A 22,103-nucleotide genomic window follows, 5' to 3' on the forward strand; every position below is an offset into this window, starting at 1 on the left:
GAGGGCTATCCATTCTTTCCAGAATCCTGTAATTAGCATACAAGCAACTGAAAAGTGTCATCTTCTCACAGCCTTTGTTTTGGTTGATGTTCTCCTCGATATCATGCTGAATGTGCTTGTGGTCACTTATTTGACCTGACCCTCCCAGCCAGCCTGGCTTAGAGTGTCAGTTTGTTCCCTGTCAAGAGCTCCTTTTCCCTTTACAATACAATTCACAAATCTGACACTTGTCCCCTGTGTTGTGGGGACAGCACAGTTGTTAATTTCAGTGGCCTTTAGTTTTTTGTCTCTTTGTGCTAGGAAAGAGGGATGAACTCCAGACAAGATCTCCAGATCTGAATTGTCAGGAGTTGTGTATTTCACAAGGCTTATCACAGAGTCATTTTCAGTGAAACCATCCCTGTCTGCTCCAGATTACCACCCAGTTTTGCCTTTTTGTTTCAAATACAGAGAAACCTCTGTGGACTTTTCCTCACACACTGAGGGTGTAGAATACACCTTTGGTCAGTTGGGTTCAGCTTTCCTAGCTCTGTCCCTTCCCAAACCTCCCCCTGCCTACTTGCTGCAGTGGCAGAGTGAGAAATGAAGAAGGTCTTGATGCTTTGCAAGCACTGCTCAGCAATAACTTCAACATGGGTGAGTTATCAACACTGTTGTGCTCACAGAGCTGAAGCACACACAGCAGGGTTTGGGACGCTGTGGTGAAACTGAACCCTGTCCAGACACAGTAAACTTACCTAAGCAGTAAGCTGCTGTCATACACTCAAACCACAGTGGGTTTGAGAGAGCACCTAAGCTGTCATCTAGCAGTAAGCTGCTGTCATACACTCAAACCACAGTGGCAACAGCTGGGTTTGAGAGAGCAGATCTCACTAGAGAACTTTTCTGTGGGTGTGTGAGCATAGGCAAGGTTTCTGTGTGTCCCCATTACTGGTGTAGTCAGTACCTTCAGCACTCACTGCCTTTATCACAGTGTGGTTGCCACCCAGTTTGGGGACCCCGCCTGTCAGCACCTTTGCTGTTGTGGATGAAGCCAGCTACAGTGATGGTGAGAAAGCTGGGGGTTTCTCTGTGGGCTGGCCACAGGCAAATGTTTGCTCATGTTTAGGAAGAGTATTTTTCCCCCAGTGTAACTGGACAAATAAGGGATTTAAATAACTCTATTAAAATGTTAGTAGTAGCAGCCTAGAAGAAATGAGAGCCCCTTCAGGAGGGAATGGTATCTGCAAGGGTTTCAAAGAAATTCTCCTGATTTGAGACTCAGCTTGCTCCCTTTTTCTTGCTGTCACATCCTCCAAGTTCTTCAGTCACAACACAGAAATCAGACAAGGCAGAGAAGGGGTTCGTTTAATTCCTGCATGAGTGAAGTGGGATGGGGAGGAGCAGTGAGGGTTTTTTTGAGAGAAAATCTTTTTTATGCCTCTTTCATAGTTCACAGTGGCAAACAGGCAGAACTTCTTTACTGTGTCCTTCCCCTTTCTCCCCTTCCTTCCCTGCCCATCCTGATTCACATTTGGCACTCTGCTCTGCACTGCTCCCATACTGTGGGTCAGATGATCACCCATTAATCCTGGGTAGAATCTAAAAATAAGAATTGATGGAAAAAAATCAGAACAGTGTGAATCAACCTTCAATCATCTTTCTGTTCTCCTAATGGGAGAAAAGAAAGAGGAAATCAGTGGAGACGCTGTTTTACTTCTTCTCTTTCAAAGACAAAATTATTCTGGCATTTGCAGCAGTTGTTCTCTTGCTATAGGTTTTCTAATTTACACACTTAAAAGGCACTTCAAAATTTAGGTGCATTAGCTCAAAATGCTTATGCAGACCATCCACCCACTTCTCTCTGCTCATGAATAGGGCTACCACAAGCAACCTGATGAAGGAGGAATGTAGCTCAAAATCACACCCTTGAATTTACATTGTGTTCTCAGAGCCAGGGATAGAGCTGTCCTTTGTGGGGGTTAACTCTAAAGTAAGCAGTGTGGTTACTGTATGTAGCTGCTGCCATTTGTTCTTCATTTCAAAGATTATTTTAACACATTATCAGCATAAAAAAAAATCCTGTGTACAGTTTTGAGTCTGACTTGCTGTTCAGTTCATGAGCATAAAACCTGCAGGCCTTCCCTCTGAAGTTAGTTACACATAAGACTTTTTCTTTTAGATTACAAGTGAAGTTTGGAGGTTGGTGGGAAAAGAAAAAAAAAAAAAAAACCACAGAAGAACCTTTTCTCAGAACTACTGCATTTTTCTAGGGCATCTTTTTTTTTCAAAGTAATAAAATCCCTGAGACTGTACGAGGCATAACTCGGTTACTGTAACTTTAAGATGTTGCAGCATGAGCCTTTAATTGCTTCTTGTGTTTTGTTCTGGCTTGGTTTTGCTGAAAGGGATGTATCACAGGGAGTGGAAGAGAATTCACTGTTTTTTGAAAAAGATGAGGCCCTGACATTCACAGACTTGGCTGGCAGAGAAGCTGCACAAAACCAAAAGGGTGGAGACATGTCCTTTCATGGGCAGTTTGGAGGGGTTTATCTTCTCTTCTTGCACCGGGGAGCTTTTGATTAGGGCTGCTCAAACAGCATTGTGGTAATGCAGCTTCCTGTGGCCTTGCCAGGTGACGTCCCCCCAGACAGCTGCCAGCCAGTCCCACCACCACAACTGGCCCTCAAAGAGCATGTGGACGTGGTTATTGTTCCTCCTGCCCAGCTGGAACACTGACGTCCTTTTTCCTCTCTAGCTTGTAATAAATGGATCATATAGATTTATGGATAATAAACAGATTGTCTGGGTTGTAGTAAATCTCTTGCCAGAGGGGGACCAAGACATTCATCGCTCTTCCTTCCTGGCCCTGAGGAACCACTCGCCCTGCCCCATGGACAGCTGGGCTCACAGCCTCTGGCAGAAGCCAAGGCTCTGGTTGTAGCTCAGGGAAGTCCTTCCACATGCACCTCCTCTTCCCTGGTCCTGACCCCCAAGGCTGCTGAAATTAAAGGGGCAAGGCGAAGCCCAGATCTTCATTTTTCATAACTGTCTTTTGGTTCCGGTCCCAAAGGGGAAAAGAGGGAAGGCAAGCACAGGGCCACGCTTTGCAGACATGTGTTATAACTTAAACCTTGTCTGTAGTGTCAGGAAGCTGTTGTTCCCAGAGCTGTGTCCCCAGTCACTCAGCAATGGAGAGGAGCAGCAGGGCAGAATATGGCACTTCAAAGCCCCTTCCAGGGTCTGCTCTTCCACAGCCGCTGGAGCTGCTCCCTTTCCTGAACCCCTCCTGCCACCATTGTAGAGGACTTCCAAAGCAACTGTAAGCTGACAAGAAACAATAGTAAGAGCAATCCAGCACTGTAAAAGCATTTGCTTTGAGCCAGGGCAGTATGGCAGCAGGAGCTCAGCTGAGGCTGCTCTTCCTGCTCTTCCAGCTATGGATGGCAATGGACACGGGGCAACAGCCTGACTTTTGACTGCTGCAAATAAACAATTGAACTCTAGGGGTTTTTTTCTGCTCAGACCACTAAAGCAGAATCTGAGAGGGAAGCATTAAAGGTCTCCCTCAAAAATCAAATTATGCAGCCCGGGAATTGTTGAGTGTTGTTTTGAAACATACTTGTTGTTTTGCCCTGGTGTTTCTGGCTTTTTGTTCAGGAATATGACTTGTGTATGTGAGATTTTCTGCATATCTTTTAACAGTCAGAGGACATCCAGTGGTAGTACTATGTCTTCTCTGATTTACATTTTTTAATGCAGCATGACAAGTGTGGTGCACATGTAGATTTGCAAGAATTCTACACAAATCTCCAGCTTTATTCAAAGCTGAACTGGATCTATCACAGTGCAGTAAAATTTTATTTTTTAATTTTATGTATATATAGTAACCTGCAACCCACAAGCTTGGGAAATAATTAATAACAGCCAGGAGTTTGAATTTTAAAGTATATGTTGTATCTCTCTGACCTAAAAATTGGGGAATCACTGGCTAAGCTGGAATATAGGCAGTCCTCTAAAATGTCCCAGAGTTAATAGATAAAAAAAAAAATAATGCAATAAATGCTGCTGTTTTATTCCATCTCTTTCATTTGAGTTGGCTTGAAACTGACACAGTATTAATTCTGGAAATCCAAAATGCTCCTATCAGCATAGATATGAGTCAAAGAGAGGTCAGCAAGCAGACAGCATGAGAATTACTGACCTACATAAGACTAGTTTAGTTGCCCAAGTTGGAATGCCTTCCTAGTGACTTGTAATGGTCAAAGTGGGTGAGTGAGACTTTTCTGAAAATTGGGGAGTTTAATGTGTCTCAGAGTTCTGTTTTGAAATACCTAACCCATCAGTTTCTCTCTAGGAGCTACTAATAGGGCATGGAAAGCAAAACATTTCAACCTCAGGGTAAATTTCTGTGTTGATTATTCCCATATACAGCCTGCAGGAGGCATTCCACAGTCATTTTTAAAGTCTCTTTTACAAATTCTTGGAGTTCTTATTCTTGGAAAGCCTTTTCTGTCCTCCTTGAACCTTCACGGTAACTCAGAGTGTGGCATTTGGAATATTACATCCTACGGTAGCTCGTAACATTTGGTTTATTTGATGTCACGGACTGATAGTTCTGTGGTGCTTTCAGCAAAACATAAAGCACCAAGAAGATGGCCCTTAGAGATTTCATTTTTCTCAGCCATGCTGGATGCAACCCTTAGTTTGATTCATGCCTGTTCACCACAGAGACTGAATAAAAGCCAAGGATTTTTGCTTCTGATTTCCTTTTAACATAACTATTTCTTAACTCAGCTTCCCTGCTGATGCTTTTCAGACAAGATTTTTAAGACTTGGTCAGAAAAAAGCAGTTGCCAGTTACAAGTCATCCAGTCTATCCCTTTCATGTTTTTTACTGAGAGAAGTTATCTTAAAAATATGCCATCAGATTTCATTCCAGAGAAGTCCAGGAGGAAAGAGAATGCACCCTGCTGGGTCTGAACCTGCTCTCCATCTCTTCAGCAGGCTGGAGCCCTCTCCTGTGCTAGTTCCCTTTTGTCTGCAAGGGGCTGGACTGCGGAGGCCACAGCATGGATTCAAGGGTGCAGGGTAGACAGGTTTTTCCCTGCATCTCGCAGTACCTCTCTCTCAAACACTCTTAGGACCTATTTTCTCTTACAACTCTAAAAAAAGAAGGTTCTGGAGATGTACCATAATTCAGACTTTCAGCTGTGAGTTGCAAAAGCTTATGAGAAAACTTCTGATGCTCGGAAGGAGTGAATTTACACCATTCTTCCCCCCATCCATATGCTTACTACTGCAGAAGCAAAGATTAATCAGTACTTTTGGCTTTTCAGATATCACATGTTGGAGCTTTTACTTTTAAAATAGAAGTATAAAAAAGGAATTTTCCTCCTACTCTTAGACTTTTCCAAGGTTTTGGTTAGCTAGCTGAAGACGGCTTTCGTTTTTGTTAATGGTGTGGATGTCTGGCTTTGTTGGGTGTTTCAGTTTTGGCTTCCATTTTGTATCAAGAACAAAAAGAAAAACCAAAGGAGGATGGTTTACAGTAATAATAATAATGCTAATACATCTCCTTAGCCTTCATCTGTATCCTACCTAAAAGTGATGAAGGTGCTGTGACTATATAAATGATTAATAATGATATAATGAATTTTATATCCTTGTCGACTAATGTTTCCACAATGTGGGTGGAAACTACTCTTCTGTTTAGACACATGTTGGATTGCTTGCAATGTTAATGTTGGAGTCCAAGAAATATAATAAGGACAAGAAAGGAGACAAATAGTATAATGTTTATTTTCATTTGTCTCTAAGGAAGTCTCAAAACCCATGAAAATGGGGGTTTTATGTTTTCATAAAAACACGTTTTACATTGCCCACAAAAACACAACTTCAAAATAACCAAATTCAACTTACTTGCATTAGAAAAGTTCATTTTAATTAAGTCAGTTATATACCTTTTAACATTACCAGTGTCAGACTGTGATAATGCTGTGCAACCCATAACTCACACATCTGAGAAATGCTGCCTTTCCTGGTGGAGCTGGATTAAAAACTTGATCCCTCACTGTAAGATGCACAGCATCTTGGATGAGCAACATTGTGTTCTCATCTCTAGAGAGTTTAGTGTAAAACAACTCCAGATTTTGTTTGGTGATCTCAGAGCTGGCTGAATAATTTCAGCCTTCCACAGCTCCAAATGCTGACATGCAGGGAGATGAAACTTTTGGATATTAAAATCCTGCTCTGTGATACTGAAGGAGATTAGTTTTTTGATTCCATTCATTGACACAAAGGCCAGTGAGCCTGAATGGAGGTGATATTTATTGTCTATGAAACTCCTGAGTAAGCTGAAATCACTTTAGGCATGTACACTCATACATGTATTCTCTCACATTTAGCCAGCTCCCCACGATGCAGTTTCTTTGAGCCAAGAACAGACAACTTTCAGGGACTTGGCTTGAAAAGATGTGTGCATGTAACACCCTCTGTCACATTTTACAAGAGGCTGCAATCAAGCAGTTTTTATACTTGGATTGTCTAGACACTGTGACAGTGGGAGGGGACAAGAGAAAGAAAAAGCCCATTTTCTCAGTCGTTCACTTTGCATCAAATTCTCCTTCCCTGTGTGCTGCTGTTGCCAGTGAAAAGACAGAGCAAGCGAAAACCAAACAGAAATCAAGACATTCATAATTCACTGGTTCTCTATACATATAATTCCTAGTAATACAAGCCCAAACCATTTTTTTTAAATACTAGTACATATGTATACCATCCCCTTGTTTATTCACTTTTTCCAGAATAAATACTTGTAGCAATTTTTCTTTTTGCAGCTGATTTATCATTTCAACTTTTTCTTAATCAGTGTGTAAATGAAATATGTAGGGTTGTCTTGTCAGCAGTTGTAAATTTATATTTGAAATATTCCCGGATTTCAGTGGGGATTTTTTTTTCCCCTGCTCAGCTGAACATTTGTGAATGAGCAACAAGAAAACCACTTTCCCTCCCACTGGTCTCACAGATTTAATGTTTCCTATCTCTTTTTTTATTTCATTTTTTTTCTCTACTTTCTTCATGAAAGCACATGGGAAAAAATAAGAGGAGAAACAGAGCTGGGAGGAGAAAGGGAGGAGGTGATAGAGTTTCACGGGGATGTAAGTCTGCAAGCCAACAAAAAGGCTGTGAAATCCTTCTTTAAACAGTAAATCCTGCATATCACTTAGTTGCTTTGAGGTGAATAAGCCCACGTTGCAGCTTTTAAGCAGGCTGATTTAATGGCTTACTCTTGCCTGCTCAGGTGGTCAGCACCTCTCCACCCTTGCTGTTGAGCTGGGGTTTCTCTCCCAGCATCTCCCACGCAGCGTTTGCTCACTGCCCGTTTTGCTCTCTGCACATCACAGCCACGCTTGCACAGAGGTGTAGCAGGGTCCAAGCAGTGAGTTCCAGACTCATCCCTTCCACCCAAAGCCTTCTGAGCTCGCTCCATGCTGAGAGCAGGGAGATGAGCCATCACCCCACAGGGCTCTTGCCTTCCGTGTGGTCCTGCTTCACTCCCTGGCAGTGCTCACAGAGGCTCTGAGAGGAGCCAGCAAAACCTCAGTTCTCAGTGAAATCTCCAAACAAAGGGTCTCCAGAGCCAGACTGTCCTGCTGTTGAAATGGTAAAAGCAGTAGTCATGGTTCCACAAGCAGTTTTTCACAGCTGATATGAAGCTGGCCAGGGCACCTCTGCTCCTCTCATGGTCCCTGAGGGCTCACCTGGTGTCACTGCTGGTCCTGGGGATGCACAATACTCTGCACCTCCAGCTCCAGCTTCCAGGGCGAGCAGAGGCGGGAGGTCAGTATGGCTACTGCAGCTGTAAGTGCAGCAGTGTTTTGCAGCCTCCAGGCTGCAAACCCCTTTCCCTCAACCAGTTGTTGCTTTACTTTCTTGAGGGATCCCAGCTCATGCCACCCATGCAGCAAGTGAAGAGTCGGGAGTCCATTTTTCTGTCCTCCCCAAAAGACTTAAACATTTTGGTGAGGGAGCTCTGCTTAGTGGGTGTGGTGTCTTGAAGGGAATAAAGAAATGCAAAAAGGGAAGTTTTAAGTCAGTTTTTCTCAGGCTAAGAGCCAGAGAAGGTAGACCCGTGCTAACTGCAGGCAATACAACTCCAGGAAATAAATAAAGATAAAATTACAGCATAACAGAATCATGTAGGTTGAAAAAGACCTCTGAGATCATAGCATCCAGCCTTTGACTGATCACCACCTTGTCAGCTAGACCACGGCACTGAGGGCCGTGTCCAGTCCTAAACCCAGTCTGGCTGGGTCTGATCCTGTGTGTGCCTTGTGATTGCACTCACGATGAGCTGTTCCATAACCTTCCTGGGCACCAGGGGCAGACTGACAGGCCTGTGTTTTCCCAGATCCTCCTTCTGGTCCTTCTTGTGGATGGGTGTCACACTGGGCAAACAAAATGATGCTTGTTTTTTCTGAACTGACTTGTAGAATAACTGGAAGTATCTGCAAATTGTAGAAAATACCCTTCAACAGAAGTGTTTTTCTTTTTAATTAGGCAGGTGAGATGTGAGAAGCAGGTATCCAGGCTGTGCACTGTCACATAAAAACAGGGAGCTACTGCATAATTTTTCAAGCATGACCACTGGTGAAACATTCTTTTTCTGAATCCCATGAGCTTGTCAAAACCAATTTCCTGTGTTGATGTTGGGGTAAGGCATAGAAAATAGCCAGCCTGGCAGCTACAGAAAAATTACTAAATTTTAAAAAGCATAGAGTTTACGTTTACCCAAAGTGACAGATATGGGTCTGAAATGTGAAAAGAAATGTGGGGGGACAAAAAAAAAAAAAGTACTTCACTATATTTTTTTCCATTCTCTGCATTTTCTCCCTGTCTATTTATATATTCTGGAAAAAGTATGTCTATTAAGAAAATTTTTTTAGGGTTTTTTCTGCCACTTCTCTTCCAACCCCACTGTTCAGAATATGTTGGTTTTGTGCCAGGTTGTATCTAAGAGTCACTGTACTGGTTCAGATCAAGGATGCATCCAGAAAAGTATCTGATTCCCTAGGTTCATCCCACCCAACTCCAGAAACTCAGGTTTTGCGTCTAGGTCCAACTTGGGCCACTAGAAAAGTAACACCACCACGTGGATTAGAGAAAGTTAGATCTGGCAGATGAAAGGCAACACTTGGTAACAGGACTAACCTTGCAGGGCTGCTTCTGAGATGTGGCAAATCACCCTCTGTCTCCCTCCGCGCAGAGAGAGGCAGGCACCTAAAATAAAGAGAGACTAACCCAGGCTGGTAGTGCCCCATGAGGGTGCTGAACAAGAGGTTACAAGAATTTTAAAAACATGGAGCATCCTTTTTGAAGCTGTAATTTTTGAAACCCTCTCAGTTTCATCTTGTGCAGAATCTGTACTTGAAGTTGCTCTGCATCTGACTTGTTAATTCTTCTGGGACTTTCTGTAGTTTCTCAACATGTGTACCTTTGCCAGCCCACCTTGTGTTACCAGTGATTTTAGCCTTCAATTTGGTACTGCTTGAAAAGGAGCTTCCTTTTTTTTTTCAGCTGTGCCCTCTGATAGCTCCCTCCCACTTTCCTGCTATAAAAATTCTTGGCTCACTGTGGCTGTTTTTCTGCCTGCCATGCAGAGCTCCAGCAATGGATGAAGGGTTTTGTCTTGAGGTGAATTCCACTCATGTGTAGTTGGCAAAGTCAAACATGAGCCACAAGCTAAGTGCCTCATTCTGTGTTCTGAGGGCAGTCTTGAACACCTCCAGCTGCACTTTTTTGGCTGAGTCCTTCTCCTGCCAGTTGCATCCTCCTGGCAAAGGGTGAGCAAGGTGTGTTTCCTCCTCTTGGTCTCTCTGTGCAAAATGTTGCTGTCAGGGCTGGACAAAGATCTGCCACTACCCTAAGAGCAGGCAGGACCCCCTTCCCCAGGCCTTGATGGAAAATTCCTGAGAGGAAGATTTTCTGTGAGCTTTTTTCCAACATGTTGCTGTTTATATTCAAACCACTGCAGGTTTTTTCCAAAGTACTTAACTTTTGAGCAGTGAATTAATTTGAGCCTCATCATATGTGCATTTGGAGGAGATCTGGTGAGCCTCAACATATGAGCACCTATCCTTTCCTTCCTCTCCTAGGATTTTAGATAATGGGCTGTGTGCAATGTAAGGATAAAGAAGCAACAAAACTGACTGACGAGAGGGATGGCAGTTTAACTCAAAGCTCAGGCTACCGCTATGGGACAGATCCTACTCCTCAGCACTATCCTAGCTTTGGTGTGACTTCAATCCCAAACTACAACAACTTCCATGCCACAGGAGGCCAAGGATTGACTGTGTTTGGTGGAGTCAACTCCTCCTCTCATACAGGGACGCTGCGTACAAGAGGCGGAACAGGTGAGCTTGAACATCTTATTTTAGTGCTCCTAGTGTCAATCGTGCATCTACAGCAGAGGCCTGACTGTCTCAGCATGTTGCTTTTAGGAAGAGCTATTTCATTAAATAATGTGAAGACTTGAAGTAGGGTGGAGATGGGTCTTCACCCCTACCTTTGCTAATTCGCAGGTTCACTTGGGGCTGAGAAATTATGTGTACATGCCAAATTTGGCTAACTGCCTCATCCCTCTACCAGGGAGTGTAAAGTGTGGGCTGAGCCACCTCAAGTAGTGAAATACTTGGCATGGCTATGTTTAAACTGTCTCTTCACCCCCCTTTGCCTGCTGGGGTTCCTGTGAGTGTACAGAGTGAAGGAGGTGGAGTGCCCACTGGCTGCATAAGACTGGAGATATGAGAGTAATTTAGAAGGTTGGAGGATTCAGTTTGGTTTGCTCTTCAGCAAGTGGAGCAGCTTACCTGTGGCTTATCCACATCATCTCTTGACGTTCCTTTCCCTCCTGTCTTTTGTGATGGAGTATAACCCACTTATCTTTTACTTTAGGTGTAACTCTTTTTGTGGCGCTTTATGACTATGAAGCACGAACAGAAGATGACTTGAGTTTTCACAAAGGAGAAAAATTCCAGATACTTAACAGCTCGTAAGTTTTAGGCTTGGGAATCTACTTTTTAATAGTTTCAAGCTTACAATGTTTACAATAATATGTCATTAGTAAAATCTGATGTTGGATATTCAAGTATGGAGGGGATTTACTCTCTGCTTACTTACTTGTCCTTGCATTTTGTGCACTTTTGCTAAGTGTTGTATTGTTGGGAAAAAAATTTCAACCACACGCAGCTTTACTTCAAAAAAAGTGTTAGATTGTGTGATTTATTACTTACATTTTACAGTAACCCCACATTCAGAACTGAGACTACCAGCTCTGTACTTTATCAGTAGCTACAAAGGTTCTGCAAGGCATGGACTAACACTTTTTCCAATCTGCTGCAAGTATTCCTACACAGAAATGAGCTAAAAGCTGATTCACAAAAGAGTTGTTATCCAGATGTATGTGCCAAGTTTAAAAGCATTTTTGTCCTTTTAAAGGTAGGTGATGCAGTCAGAACTTCCTAGGTTCTGCTGCATCTGACATGAAAACCACATTTCCGTCCTGGAAATCAACTTAAAATTAATTTTATCAACTGCCCATAGGAAAAAAATCCCTTAGCGATTTAAAAATAACTTCTAAAACTCACTGTGCTACTGACCTATATCTGAACATCTTGTAATTCTTGGCTAAGAGCATAAAGTGGTAGGCTCTGTGTTATGTTCACTACTGCTACCACGTAGAGGTAAAAATGGGTTAACAACTAAGTATGTCACTTTCTAAAGGCTTTGTGATATTGGTCTTCTCTTTTTTTTCTTATAATATGTGCCAATGAGGCAAATTCACCCCTGGTGCAACTCCTCTCAATTTTAATATAGCAACTGCAGGGTTGGAATTGGCTTAATGTGCATTGAAGTTTTTAAAAAATCAGGTAATTCTGTGGAATATTTCATGAAGCCAAAGAGCTTTGATGTAGATGAAAGCACAGAAACTTCAGTTACGATTTGTAGAGGGAGCAGCAGTTTAAAACCTTTCTGCTTCTAAATTAGAGGTTGGAAACAAACCCTTTTTAAACCTATGATCCATCTTTGTTCACATTGCCTTGTGCTTTCCTAACCTTGCACAAACTATGCCATAAGTTAAAACAAGAAGTTCCACACATTATAAATACTTTGTACATGCCAGTTGGTGGAATCTGGCAGTGCTCACCAAGACTTACAGAGCTGTCATCCTTGGAGTTGGTGAGAGATTCTCCTTCATGTCGGTGGCTGCAGTACATGCATTTTGATGCAGGTAATTACTGCCTGGAAGAAGAGTTTCTAAGCAAGGAAAAAAGACCAAGCATTCACTGATTTTCCTGTAGGATCATAGAAGCTCAGTTCCCATTGTAGTTAGGTGTATTTGCTTATAAACGTGGCCCTAACCACACCCCTGGAGTAGTGACAGCCAGACTGGGAATCTCCAGAAAGCTGCTTTTCTGTAAGAATTCTTCCTCTCTTCACTTACATCAGGAATTACATAAAATAAGCCTATTTTGAAGCACCTGCCAATGCTGCTTGCCAATATGTGCAAAAAAGTAGTTTGTCTGGAATTTTTGGAGGGGTTTAGATTTGGATTTTGCTTTAGCTTTCAACACACTAAATTTGATTTGTGCTTTAGAGCAAACATTCAGCACAACACCTGAAATGACATACAGGGGGTATCCCTGTGATTTGAATCCAGAAATTTTTCTAAAGGCAGTCAGGGTGAAAGAGGTACCTGCAGAGCAGAGCCTGACTTTGGGGCTTGGAAACACTGGGCCATCCCCAGCATTCCCACCACCACACCCTGTCTGGCCCCACTGATCTGCTGCCTCCTACCTCAGCTGCAGGTCTGAAATTAGGAGCTGTGAAAAAAGCCTCCTTTCTGGCAGTGCTTTGAGAGATTTAAGCTTCTCTGTCAAAGCACAGGGGATTGTTCCTGACGTTGGGATCGTCCACAGGACTGCTTTTTTCCTCCCTAGATACGACAAAATACCTCCATCTAGTGGACTCTCTGCACAGTAAGGAGAGATGGAATGGTATAATTTATCAAGCTCAGTGTGGCATAATACCTCAGAAATATTCTACAGCACATATGGGTTAGCACTTCACTGGCAGTACTAGAGACACAAACAAAAAGGGCCATTTGCCTGACATAGTAATGCACACAGGGTGTATTAAAACAGTGTCAACTGCCAGCCTCTGCAAAAGCTATTTGCACTTCATGTTACTTGAACTGTAAAATTGGAAGTGTCTCCTTTTTGACTAATCACAGCTGTTTTCTAGTTGTTTTCTATAGAGTTCGTGCTCCTTTAAACTGTTAAATAAAGTGAAGGTGAAAATTTAAAGAATTCACCTTGACACAACCTTTCCTTCTGGTAATAGCTTAGACTGTGTGTTTTCTGTAATTGTTTGCTGCCAGAAGAGGCTGAGGCTGAATTCTCCAATCACATTTGATAATAGTGTTTTATTTAGTGAACAAGTCTCTGGTTTAAAGAGAGGGGAACTGAGAAAGAGTTTCTAAGCAGTCCAGAAATAGAAAAGAGAATGCTTATTAGTAGTGGTAGCAGTTAAACACTGATGGATCTTGTGCTGAGAATGAAATAGGAATTGCTAAATCCCAAATCATTGCATCGTACAAAAAGCTGAGAAATAAACGTCTCTTAAAGCTGCACAGCCTGCAGCAATGTGCATTTTCTGAAAGGCAGTACCATGTCCCACTGTCTGCACCAGTGTAAGACAAAAATTCATGCTAAGCCTACAGAAGCTGCCTTAAGATGGTCCTGCATGAACCTCTTCCCATTTAAATGTTGTAGAAGAAGAGCTTTTTGCAAGTATTTGAAAATGCAGCCTAGTCCTGTGCTACCTCCTCCAGGTGGCCAGCGGAGGGAATCTAGACAATGAAGTGTGATCCTTAATGGCCATCTAAAATGCCATGTTGATAGATGCCTTTTTGGTATCTTTGGGTTTCAGATTAATTGTGCTCATAGAAGTTTCAAATCAGCAGTGAATGTGACACTGTCTTGTGGTTTAACCTCCAAGAACAACTCAGCCCTACACAGCCACTCATTCACTTCTCCCATGGTAGGACCAGGGAGAGAATCAGAAGGGTAAAAGTGAGAAAACTCATGGGTTGAGGTAAAGGCAGTTTAAAAGGTAAAGCAAAAGTCATGCACAGAAGCCAAGAAAAACAAGGAATTCATTCATGGCTTCCCATAGGCAGGCAGGTGTTCAGCCATCCCCAGGAGAGCAGGCTTCCATCATGCCTAACCATGACTTGGGAAGGTAAACGCCATCACTCCAAACATTCCCCCCTTGTCCTTCTTCTTCCCCAGCTCTGCATGCTGAGCATGCTGCCATATGTTGTGGAATAGCCCTGGGGTCAGCTGTCCCCGCTGTGTCCCTCACACAGATCGCGGCACACCCCCACTCCCTCTCTGCTCGGGGGAGAGGCTGAAAAGGCCTTGACACTGTGGGAATGCTGCTCGGCAGTAATGAAAACATCCCTGCCTTATCAGCGCTGTTTCCAGCACAAATCCAAAACACAGTCCCATACCAGCTACTTTGAGGAAAATTAACTCATTCCCAGCCAAAATCGGAACACAGCATTCAATTTGGCAATTTTCCTATGAGCTTTCTCAAGGGTCTGTATTAGAATAATTGCTATGGATACAGTTTTCAGTATTCTAGTCCAAATTCAGCCCTCACCAAACCTGATTACACTGGGCTGTTCTGCCTCTTCCTGCCATTATGCTGCATCTGAAAGGTTACAGGTCTAATCACTGTTGCAATAATTCCAGATATAAAGAAATATGTACATTGTTTGGGCTTAGGTGCAAGCAGCTCTCTCGGAAGGACACCGGTGATAAAGAGACAAGTTGCTGTGGCTTCTTACGGCCGCGTAGTTTTGGGTGCTGTTAACAAAGTCTGATCCTTGTCTGTGCAGCTGTGTCCTGCTCTCACTTCTCCTCCTCACCTCTGTTTCCACAGGGAAGGAGACTGGTGGGAGGCCCGTTCCTTGACAACAGGCGAAACTGGTTACATTCCCAGTAATTATGTGGCTCCAGTCGATTCCATCCAAGCAGAGGAGTATGTTTTCTTTTTCTGTTCTAAAGACCCATTAGTGCTGTATTAGAAGGAGGTGTGAGGAGCTGCTTTTGATTGATTGCAGCGATTTTTCAAATGACTTACGTTATATTTATTTCAGTTCTTTGCTGCACTGATAAATAATTAGGTAATTAGTAACAAAAGAAGCACGAGCTCAGTGCTTTTTCAATGTCAAAACAAAGGAAGAAAACCTAAAGGAACACGGGTCTGCTTCCTTTCTTCAGTTGTCAGCGAATTTCAAGCTTTAACTAAAAGGTGCCCTTGCTTTTCCTGAACCAACTTGTAAAAATATTTTGAGTCAATTAGTGTGCAAACTGTCCATTAAAGAGGACACGTTTTATCAACAAATAAAAATCCTAGGATAGGTAGGATGCCCACAATGCATACATAAAACTCCAATGAGGACCCATGTATGCAAAGAAAATGAGTGATGTGTGTATTCACGTTATTTCCAACATAAAAGATACAGTGAAGGAGCTTATAGAGCTGAGCAGGTACTACTGGAGTCTGTACTTCAGGTTGTCCTTGGTTGATTGTGAAACAACACGAAAACTGTTGCTGCAGGAAGGAAAAAAGGCTGTAAAAGCCTCTGAAAGCCTCATACAGAATCTCATCAAGGTTGAATCTCATTCTTCTACTGAGGTTTTATAGCTGTGCTGCAACAAAAATATTGAGTGCTAGTAAATCACTGTGTAGGTCAAATATTTATAGCAACATCTGTACAAATACTGCTCTTTGGCAGTGACTGTTTTCTGCCCTTTTCCTTGTGCATACCCTCCACCTACCACATCTTGGCCTCTGTTTGTCCAAGTTTGGCCTTTGTTGGAGGGCACCAAGCATTCTCAGCACCTGCTGATTGCAGGCTTAATGCAAAGAGCTACTGCCCAGCACAGGGAACATCTACTGTGTTGTTTGTCACATTGGCTTTCCAACGTGATAAAAGAGACAGTGTGACAAAAATGGTCAACTGTATCTGAGTAAGCATAATTTCCACTCAAAATCCTCCTCGTGTCTGGGCTTTGTGACACTATTTAGTGTTGCTACATCACATTTTGTCTCACTATTTCTGGTGTTTCCCTAAGGTGGTACTTTGGCAAGCTTGGCCGAAAGGATGCCGAGAGGCAGCTGCTGTCGTTCGGAAACCCCAGAGGTACCTTCTTGATCCGGGAAAGCGAAACTACCAAAGGTAGGATGGGCATTCTGACTGTGAATGAGATGATAATATGGGAAAAATTGTGCTGAGTGTGTGTTTTCAGTGGTATAAAGGTAGAGATTAAGTATTATTTTTGCATGTGTTTGTGTTAGGGAATTGTATGTCTGGATATCCCAGGTCTTAGGATGAGTGTTCAAAGTGTTCAAAAGAGCGACCAAAGTACAACTCACACTCAGCCTATGGTATCTGCAGTGCAAGCCACATGGTGTGATCCTTTGAAATGCTGGATCCTTGGGGGGAACAAAAAAAAGGAGAAAAATTATGCAGCAGTTTTAAATTCACATATTAACAGGGAAAAGACTTGAATATATTTCTAATTAATATATTCATAAAGTATTCAGCTGTATCCATTCTGTTGAAGTCAAGTGGAAGGGTGTATTTTCCTCCTTCCCTTTAAAAATATTGGAGGAGTTCCAGTTTTCTTGGCGGGTGCTATTTTTGCTTTTACTTTTTGCTCACAAAGCCTGTCAACATCTTCTTCAAAAGCTTCACATGTATGAAAAGATCTAATTCATACAACTATTGAGCAGAAAACTTGCAACTAACTAAAAACAAACCTGGCCATTTCTCAATTAACCAACAATCCAAAACAAAAGCTGTGGGAGGCATAAGTCACTAGAATTAATTCCATACAAGTTCTGTAGTTTAATGATGGTTCACATAATTAAAGCACTGACTTATCAGTGCTTTGATCAGAGCACCCTATCAGCTAGGCTTAGCATGCAAAATGTCACGGCTAGTGGAGGAGTTTAAAGAAGAGAAGCAGTATTTGCACTCCTCTCTCCCTGACCTATCTTCAGATGCTGCATTCAGTCATCTAAAATTGTAAGCTTTACATCATTGCCTCCTGAAGTCATTGGATTCTTCCTTTGCTGCCTATAACTCTGAAGACTGTTTTTGATGCAAAATCTGAATAGACTTGCTGTTGTTCCAGGCAGACAGTTTCTTGTCACCCCACAGCTTCACCATGCTTCCCATAGCAGTGAGGCATTCTCACCAGGAGCAAGGCAGGCTCAAACTTACTCTTTTTCTGCAAATAGCCTCCACCTGTTTTTTTTCACCAGCAGTTGCTCTGATGTGTGTGAGGAGCAGGACTTCATCCCACTCTGTGCCAATTTTAAAAACTCACTCATATATGCAGCCATGGATCCTAAAAACAAACACAATGCTGTTTCTCTAAACCACATTATCAGTTTAGTCTGGCTTCCCCAGTTTTTATACAGTGACAGAGGATGTGTTTTGCAGTGCTGTTTACTTAGCTAAGTCAGGGGTTTTTCTAATTTCTTGTGAGACACAAAAGCATTGGGGAAGTGTAGAAATCCATCATGGATGGACTTACAGCAGCAAGTTTAATTTCTCTGCATTCAAACTTAAGGCTCTCTACATCTGCAAGCAGAGTTTGCATCAAAGCTATAGGAAAAAAACCAAACATGCATATTTTATTGTAAAAAAAAATGCTTATTTCCTTTCTCATCCTTGTGCTGAAGTATGTTGTTAGAAGAAAACAGAGAGCTGCTTGTTCAAGAGAGAGAAAAAAACCAGTTGGGTGGGCTCAAGTGGTGTGTTCTGCCACAAGTCTTCTCAAAATGCCCTATCCCAACTAGCCATTGTGGGCTTAAGGCAGGAATTGTTTTGTGACCTAGAATTGTCCCTTCTGCTTTAAATAATAACAATAATAAAATTAATCAGGATCCTTTTAGAAGTATCATCCTGGATGATTTCAGCATGAATTTAACTTCCTTTGATCATGGTTGCCTTCTCTTGTTACTTTCAAAATAAATCATATGGAGCTGGCTTTTCATTTTTTCAATGCCTGACTACCCAGGTGCTTCATCAGCTCTTGTCTGTATAATCCTTCACCTGGTTTCAATCTCCACCTTTCAAGACTGTCTGGTTTTAGTTGTTTGGCTTTTTAAAAAAAATCATTAGCATGATATATTGCAATGTCATATTTCTATCCCAAATTTTTATTATTTCTATCTCTTGTATTTAAATTTATCATCAGAGAATAATGACTAGTATAGATAACCAACAGCCTAAATAAATGAATAATGAAATATGTCTTGGTTCTTGTTTATGTCCAGGTTTGAACTAAAGCTCCAGTCCTGCAACTTGATCTGAGGTCAGCGGGGGTCCACAGAGGGCCACCCACACAGCTCTGATTGCAGACCTGGAACCACAGATTGTTTACATTTCCCTAAAGAATCTAAAATAGTGAGCAGATATGCAGGGAGCGTGACTAAAGAAAATACAGCTGCTGCCAGTGGATCAAAACTCAAAAATGCAGAGGTGGAGAAGACTGCCTGGAAAATTCTGAGAGGAGGCTGACAATGTACAGCCCAGAGTGGTGGTACAAAGCATGCACAAGATGTGCTTGCAAATCACCAAAAAGCTTTGAACTCCTAGTTGAGACAAATGTACTGACTCAGGGAGAGCCTCTTCAGAAAACAGTCCTAAACAAACAGTATTTGGCTACACTTAGAAATCATAGAATCACAGCAAGGCTGGAGTTGGAAGGGACATTTAAGATCATCTATCTCCAACCCCACCAAAATAAATACATGAAACTAAAATAAAACTTTTTTTAAAGAAAAAAAAAAAAAAGACATAAAACAACCCCTGACACTCCTTTAAGGGTACCTCCCATTCAAATAAACCAGAATCATCTGTTTTAAGTGCTGTCTCTTTTCCTCCTATATAGGGGACAAACAACAGGGGATTTGAGAAGTCCTTGGAGTCAGGGTGGAGAGGTTTTGCTCACTGCATCTCCTTCAGGGATGAGCCACCCACCAGTGTAACCTGTTGTTGGTTAATGTGGTCAAGGAGGTTTCTTCCTGAGGATACATCCAAGAAAGACATCTTATACTCGGACCACCTTTCATGTCACACAAAACTGTTTGCTGCTGGTTTTCCTTTTCTACCCTTAGCTGACGTGGTCACTAGCTAAAGCAGCAGAGGCTCCAGAAGGAGGCCCTTCCTGAGATCTCTGACAGTTTCCTCTTCTCCTTTTAATGCCTAAATTCCCTTGAGTAAACACAGTATTTGTCTGAACCATGAGAAGAACTTGTCTTCTTTGCTGCCTTTGAAAAGGGCCATGTTTTTGTTTGGCTGCTGCGTTACGCTGTAAAAAAGTGGCTTTGCTTTTGACACTGTAGAGAACCAGCACACATCACTGGATATAAAATAGGATTGTCCTCCAGAGTGAGACCTGAACGTGCAGGTCCCCACGGAGGTGGCTGAGCTGTTTTTGCAGTCAGCAGGAAGCTGAGGCTCTGTTCAGCTGCCCGTGACTGCTGACACAGAGTTCCCATGCCAGCATTATGCCATAGTGCCATAACACTCATGGAAACTGGGCTGGGATTCAGCCACCCTCATAGCACCAGGGGCTTATGCATGGGCATATAAATCAAGCCCCCAGCCCACCTGCAGACTGCCACCACTGCACCTGAAACTAAATCCAGTCCATGGACTGAACTGTTAGTCCTTTACATGGCCCTGAGCATCCAGAGCCACTTCATATGCCTGCAGGGCATCCACATGGCTGGAAAAATGTGACAGCCTGTGGGAAAACTGCCAAGCAGCATGTCCTGAGGCATCTCACATGGCACTTAATCCTTGTGCTAGGCCATCTGAATCCTGCTAGTAAGCTCTAAAGCCCCACATGGATTTGGGAACTTAAATGTGAGGTTCTTGCAGATCTACTGTGCTCTTGGTGTAGTATTACCTTCTAAAGACTGTGGTGTACAAAATACACTTATTTGGTTGTTTATAAAGAAGTTGGGATCCATCCAGGTAACAACACTACCCACATATAAAATCATTATCCCCCGAGCTTCCTGTGAAAATTTTGATATTTACCACCCACTGGCATTTACACAAAGCACAGTATTTGCAGTGTAACCTGACACTTAGAATAGGAAAAGTCAATTTAACAGCCTGGAGCAGTAAATGTTAAAATGTGACTTTTCATTTACACAGAAGTGCCGGTATCTTTCTAGAACATTGTGAAAGGGACATCATGTGAACATCCCAGGATTTCTCTGATGCTTACCTCATTGTTTTAGATTAATTTGTTCTTTTTCAGGATACAGTGAGCTTTTTGGAAGCAATTTCTCTTTCACTTTGTAGCAACTGACCAGGAAACCAAAATCTTTGTGACTAAAAGCTAATTGCAATTTTTTATTTCTCCTTTGCTTGGAACAGGTGCCTATTCCCTGTCTATTCGAGACTGGGATGATATGAAAGGAGATCATGTCAAACATTATAAGATTCGTAAACTTGACAATGGTGGATATTATATCACAACTCGGGCACAATTTGAAACTCTTCAGCAGCTGGTTCAGCATTACTCAGGTAATTTTTCAGACAATACATGGCACTCTGAAGTATTTTAAAACAAAAGTGTTTGCTGCTGAGCTGATGTATGTGTAAGATGCCCTAAAGAGTCATTTGATCTATGACTCTAGCTTGTTGTAATGCATCTTCTGTTATCCCTTTCCCATTAGAGTTATAAATGTCTTTGAGTGCTGTTCATGGGATACAGCAGCAGAGCTTTTAAAACCTAACACTTCACTGTGCTAAAGGTTTTGTCAGCTCTTCCTCTTCTAAGCAAACCGAATTACCAAATTTGACTTGCACATCTCCAAGCATGAATTCCCTGTGAATAAGCGAATGCTAATATGTGCCGTTTTGCAGCACGCTATTGCTAATAATGCAATTAGGAATTGCATTGTGAAATTCAGTCACCTAAAACAATGGCCAAAAAGTTTGCATGTATTAGATACATTAAATATATTTTCCCACTGAATTTTTATTCTATGTGCAAAGTATTAACATTTAAATTATGTTAAATAAGTAAGGCAATATACGTGTTTTTTTATGCACACTGTTTGTGTCCACCCAGCAAATTTTTTTTTTATTATTACTGTGAATAAAGTGTGGCATGCACTATTCCACCCAAAAGTACATCCTGTTGTCACTGGCAATTGGTGTGCAACACATGCAACTTCAAAGCCCCCCAAACCTGCATAGGACAACTGGTTCTTACACAGAAGATTGCCATGCTTCTTAGCATTGTCAGGTTTTTAAGCAGAAATTTGTATTTTGAATTATTTGTTCTTTGGGGTTTTTTTTCCGTTTACTTTAGCTTTTCATAATGTTATTAACAGATTACCCCAAATGCTTGCTGCTCAAAAACTTTTCATAATTTTTACTTGGGAAATCAGCTTTTCTGCGGGGCATTTTTTCTGTATTCTTTGTATTCTGTCTGCTGCATTCTTATGCTATTCATACTAGACATCTGGCTGTCTTCTCCACCCAATTCCTGATGGGTGTGTGCTGCCAGGGTGAACTTCTAGTTGTTTCTGGTGACTCTACTTCAAGCTGAATGAGGTATAAATCCTCACATATAAGGAAGATAATTTGCACCTCACTGTACCAGTTGATATATGTTGGGTGGCGTATTTTCCATGCACAGATGCAGAAACAAATAGATCTGGAAGCAGCCATTTCTGTGCAACACGGAGGCATAATCAATAGGATCCAGGCAGGGTAGCTCTGGAGGCATGGTACTGCATATGCTAATGAAGGTTTGCTTTAGAAAGAATGTCAGACTTGCATGACACCTACGAAGACACCGTTTCACAGAGCAGAACATGGAAGATGCCTTTTCCTGGGCTACAAAAAGTCCACCAAATTTTCATGGCTGTGATTTTTCAGAAAAAGAAGTAATTAATCTTCTCCATGTTTCTTTTACTCAGTTCAGAAACAATTCAGCTTGTAATTG

General features: G+C 42.0%; 1 protein-coding gene across 3 annotated transcripts in view; it reads left to right on the forward strand.

The window, feature by feature from the left end:
• Nucleotides 1–22,103, forward strand: part of FYN (FYN proto-oncogene, Src family tyrosine kinase) — a 137,813-nt gene that overhangs the window by 87,075 nt on the left and 28,635 nt on the right. For all 3 annotated transcript variants that reach the window (XM_041414883.1, XM_041414881.1, XM_041414882.1), the window contains exons 4-8: nucleotides 10,137–10,394; nucleotides 10,936–11,032; nucleotides 14,989–15,087; nucleotides 16,188–16,291; nucleotides 20,522–20,671. In XM_041414883.1, coding sequence (XP_041270817.1) covers nucleotides 10,148–10,394; nucleotides 10,936–11,032; nucleotides 14,989–15,087; nucleotides 16,188–16,291; nucleotides 20,522–20,671 — 697 coding nt within the window. In that variant the 5' untranslated portion in view covers nucleotides 10,137–10,147. The remainder of the gene's footprint in view (nucleotides 1–10,136; nucleotides 10,395–10,935; nucleotides 11,033–14,988; nucleotides 15,088–16,187; nucleotides 16,292–20,521; nucleotides 20,672–22,103) is intronic.

This window comes from Onychostruthus taczanowskii, unplaced genomic scaffold (assembly GCF_017590055.1).
Source record: "Onychostruthus taczanowskii isolate IOZ18803 unplaced genomic scaffold, ASM1759005v1 scaffold48, whole genome shotgun sequence".
Taxonomy (NCBI): Eukaryota; Metazoa; Chordata; class Aves; order Passeriformes; family Passeridae; genus Onychostruthus; species Onychostruthus taczanowskii.